General features: G+C 41.0%; 1 protein-coding gene across 1 annotated transcript in view; it reads right to left on the reverse strand.

Moving 5' to 3' along the window:
- The window catches only part of MED13 (mediator complex subunit 13), a 51,757-nt gene that overhangs the window by 24,277 nt on the left and 24,548 nt on the right, over positions 1 to 2,932 (reverse strand). The window contains exons 7-9 of the mRNA XM_010139460.1: positions 2,437 to 2,634; positions 1,349 to 1,543; positions 208 to 370 (exon numbers count right to left, since the gene is read on the reverse strand). Coding sequence (XP_010137762.1) covers positions 208 to 370; positions 1,349 to 1,543; positions 2,437 to 2,634 — 556 coding nt within the window. The remainder of the gene's footprint in view (positions 1 to 207; positions 371 to 1,348; positions 1,544 to 2,436; positions 2,635 to 2,932) is intronic.

Here is a 2,932-nt window from a genome sequence, read left to right on the forward strand (position 1 = left end):
TCAGCAAAGAAGCTACAAATAGCCTTTTACTAACATATTAAACTGAGACCTAAACAAACTACCAGTTAAAAACTGCTTTGAAGTGTTTTATTGCAAAGAGTAAAATACCTTCCACTAGCAGTCACAGCATCTTGAACAGAACTATGTTCTACAACAAACACACCAGATACCGTGGGGGGGTTTCAGCCTCGGGAAATGAGTACGTACTTGTTCTGTGCTCTGTTCATATTGCATTCTTGCCAGACTCTGTCCACCACTTGATTGGCCAGCTTCCTAGGTATTTTGCCACCATGGTGGCTAGTACTGTCAGAGATAAATCCATCAGAAACTGAAGAGAACTTCACCCATTTCTGGGCAGATTGAGCATCAACTGAAAAGCAGCACCAGAGGAAACAGCTTTAGGCAATGAGGTGATACACTTGTTACCACTATTACTCAAATTCAACCACCACAGGAACATCTTAGGAAGAAAAGTAGCTTCTTAGCTCGATGTTAGAGAATAAAAACATATGGAAAATCTAGGTATAGTAGCAGATTATTATAACATGGTGCCCCTTTATAGGAAAAAAAAAGCACCTTCTATGTTTATGTTATAACTGTGCTGACTGTTCTTTATCTTCCAAGAAACTATACAACTGAAAAAGAAAATAACTTCAGCAAAACTAACTGTGACCAAACTAAACAGTATTATTAAAAAAAAAAAAAACAAACCGCAACCAAAAGGGTCAAAGGTAACAGAGGACTTTGGGAGGAAAAAACAAACAAAACCTCTTCTGCACAAGAAGAGCTCTATGCAAAGCTACCTGGAAGCATCAGTGAGCCCGGCCCGCTTCGCCCTAAAGCGGTTTAGCGTAACCACTGCTCACCCCCAGTTCAGAGGGCACTCTGCCTTACTGGAAACCCAGCTACAAAGAACCTTCCTCAGACTGCACAAAAGGCTGAACACATCACCTCATTCACTACTGACAGAGGTGCACCATGAGGCTTATAAAGTTACCCCAGAACGGAGATAGATAGATAGATATATGTGTGCACACAGAGGTAAACAAAACAACAACAACAAAACACCCACAACCACGAACCCAAAAACTGGACCACAGAAATTTGAAGTACTGGATAACAACATCAGGTACAAAAGCCATCCTCATTCCAGCAACTTAGAGTGTTGAAGTTAGTTTTGCCCACAACTAGACAATAAAAATTGGTGTTGCTACAACAGACTAATGACTAAAGAAAAGTGATTTTTGGCCAGCTGCAGAGAACATCCGAATCCTTTCCAAACAGTGCTAGACTTAAAGAAGCAGCATCAAAATTATTTCCCACGTGCAGAAGGTAAATTTCATTGTACCTGTTTGAACTTCCTCTGGGGATGTGGGTGGAGTCAGAGTTACTGAAGACATGGCAGGATCTCTCGTGGAAGCAGGCACTTGGTGGACACCCAAGCAAGCAGCTGAACAGTGAGATGCTCCTACAGTGCTAGGAGCAGGGATGTCCGTCTGAGGAACTAGGACGAAGCACGCTGGGTATACCATTCGCACACCGGCTGCAAAAAAAGAGCAAGTCGATTTTATGGTTGTTCACAAAAAACTTACATTTAAAATCATCAACAAATGGACCATTTCACCAGTCACTCCTAAGTTTATCTACCCTTTCTACCCACTAAGGCATTATCCTCGGACAAAAAGTCCCTGGTGTAACCCTCATTACTTTAGGATCTGCTCTATACAGAAGATTTGGGCGAATGAATAAAAAGGGCCTTGTGTGTGTGTATATACAAGCAGAGACAGCCCTGGCATCCACATGCTGCTACTTGATTCTATCATTTTGTTTTATAAAGAAGACTGATAACATGCTTTTTAGTACCACATATCATTCGTTGCCCATCATCATCAGGGTCTCCAGCCACCACTGCAACACAAGCTTGTAACACTCATTACAGAGAAATGATTACATTAGTTGGCAAATCAAAGGTCAATAGCCTGCAGCAGAGGAACAAACTACTGCATCCCAGGGGCCTAGATTTTAGGAACAGCAGCAAATAAATGCAGCGCTGAGTACATTAAGTTCTCCAGGACTGTGGTTTTGAAGGTGTCCCTGAAAGGCACGTCTGTTCCGTTTGAATTTGCACAGAATCCAAACCAGCACAACATGCTTTTGATGCATCTCAGATGTCAATAGTGATAGGTTAGGGTTTTTTGATTATCTTTTCTTATTTATTTTTAAAACAGTCCTGCTTCTCAGGGCACATAAACACCTCGTACTAAGAGGTCTGCAAAACCCACTTTACGCAGCAACCCATTATAAATAGACCTGAGCATTAAACAGAAAAACAAAAGACCAATAGAATTTGAAAAAAAAAATGTAATAAATGGGGTCATTTTGCAGACCTAACCAGCCAGTTTATTTCAGTAATTAAAAGATCATCAGAGCACTCACCAACAAGGACTTCAACAGCAGCTAAAGAATCATCCTCCCAATCCATTTCTTCTTGTTTTTCCTCAGATCCCTCCTTCAAGTTAGATGTGACAGGATAGAATTGTTTCCATTCACCAATAAGCTTTTTTGTCGATGAATCAGAAAGCTTGAATGACTGCCCTGTGAGCGTGCCATTTAATCCAAAGGGACTTAGAATAACTGAAAAGATAAATAAAAATACATTGGAGATTATATCTAACCAAAATACACTCTTCCCCACTGAAACACCACTACTATTTCAGCCACACCAAATAACGAACTTACCGCTAAGTCAGAACGCACCCTAATCCCATTTTACCGTACCGCACGAGCTGGCGGTACCAGGTACACGCTGTTAAATTGCGTGTACTATAGCAATCAAGGTACCACTGTAGTAATTACAAATTCATCTATTTCAACAACCAAGTTTTCATCTTGGCTAGCAAGGAGTCTCCAACATACAGCTGGGATCAAGGAA

The sequence above is a fragment of the Buceros rhinoceros genome, unplaced genomic scaffold, assembly GCF_000710305.1.
Source record: "Buceros rhinoceros silvestris isolate BGI_N320 unplaced genomic scaffold, ASM71030v1 scaffold25487, whole genome shotgun sequence".
NCBI lineage: Eukaryota > Metazoa > Chordata > Aves > Bucerotiformes > Bucerotidae > Buceros > Buceros rhinoceros.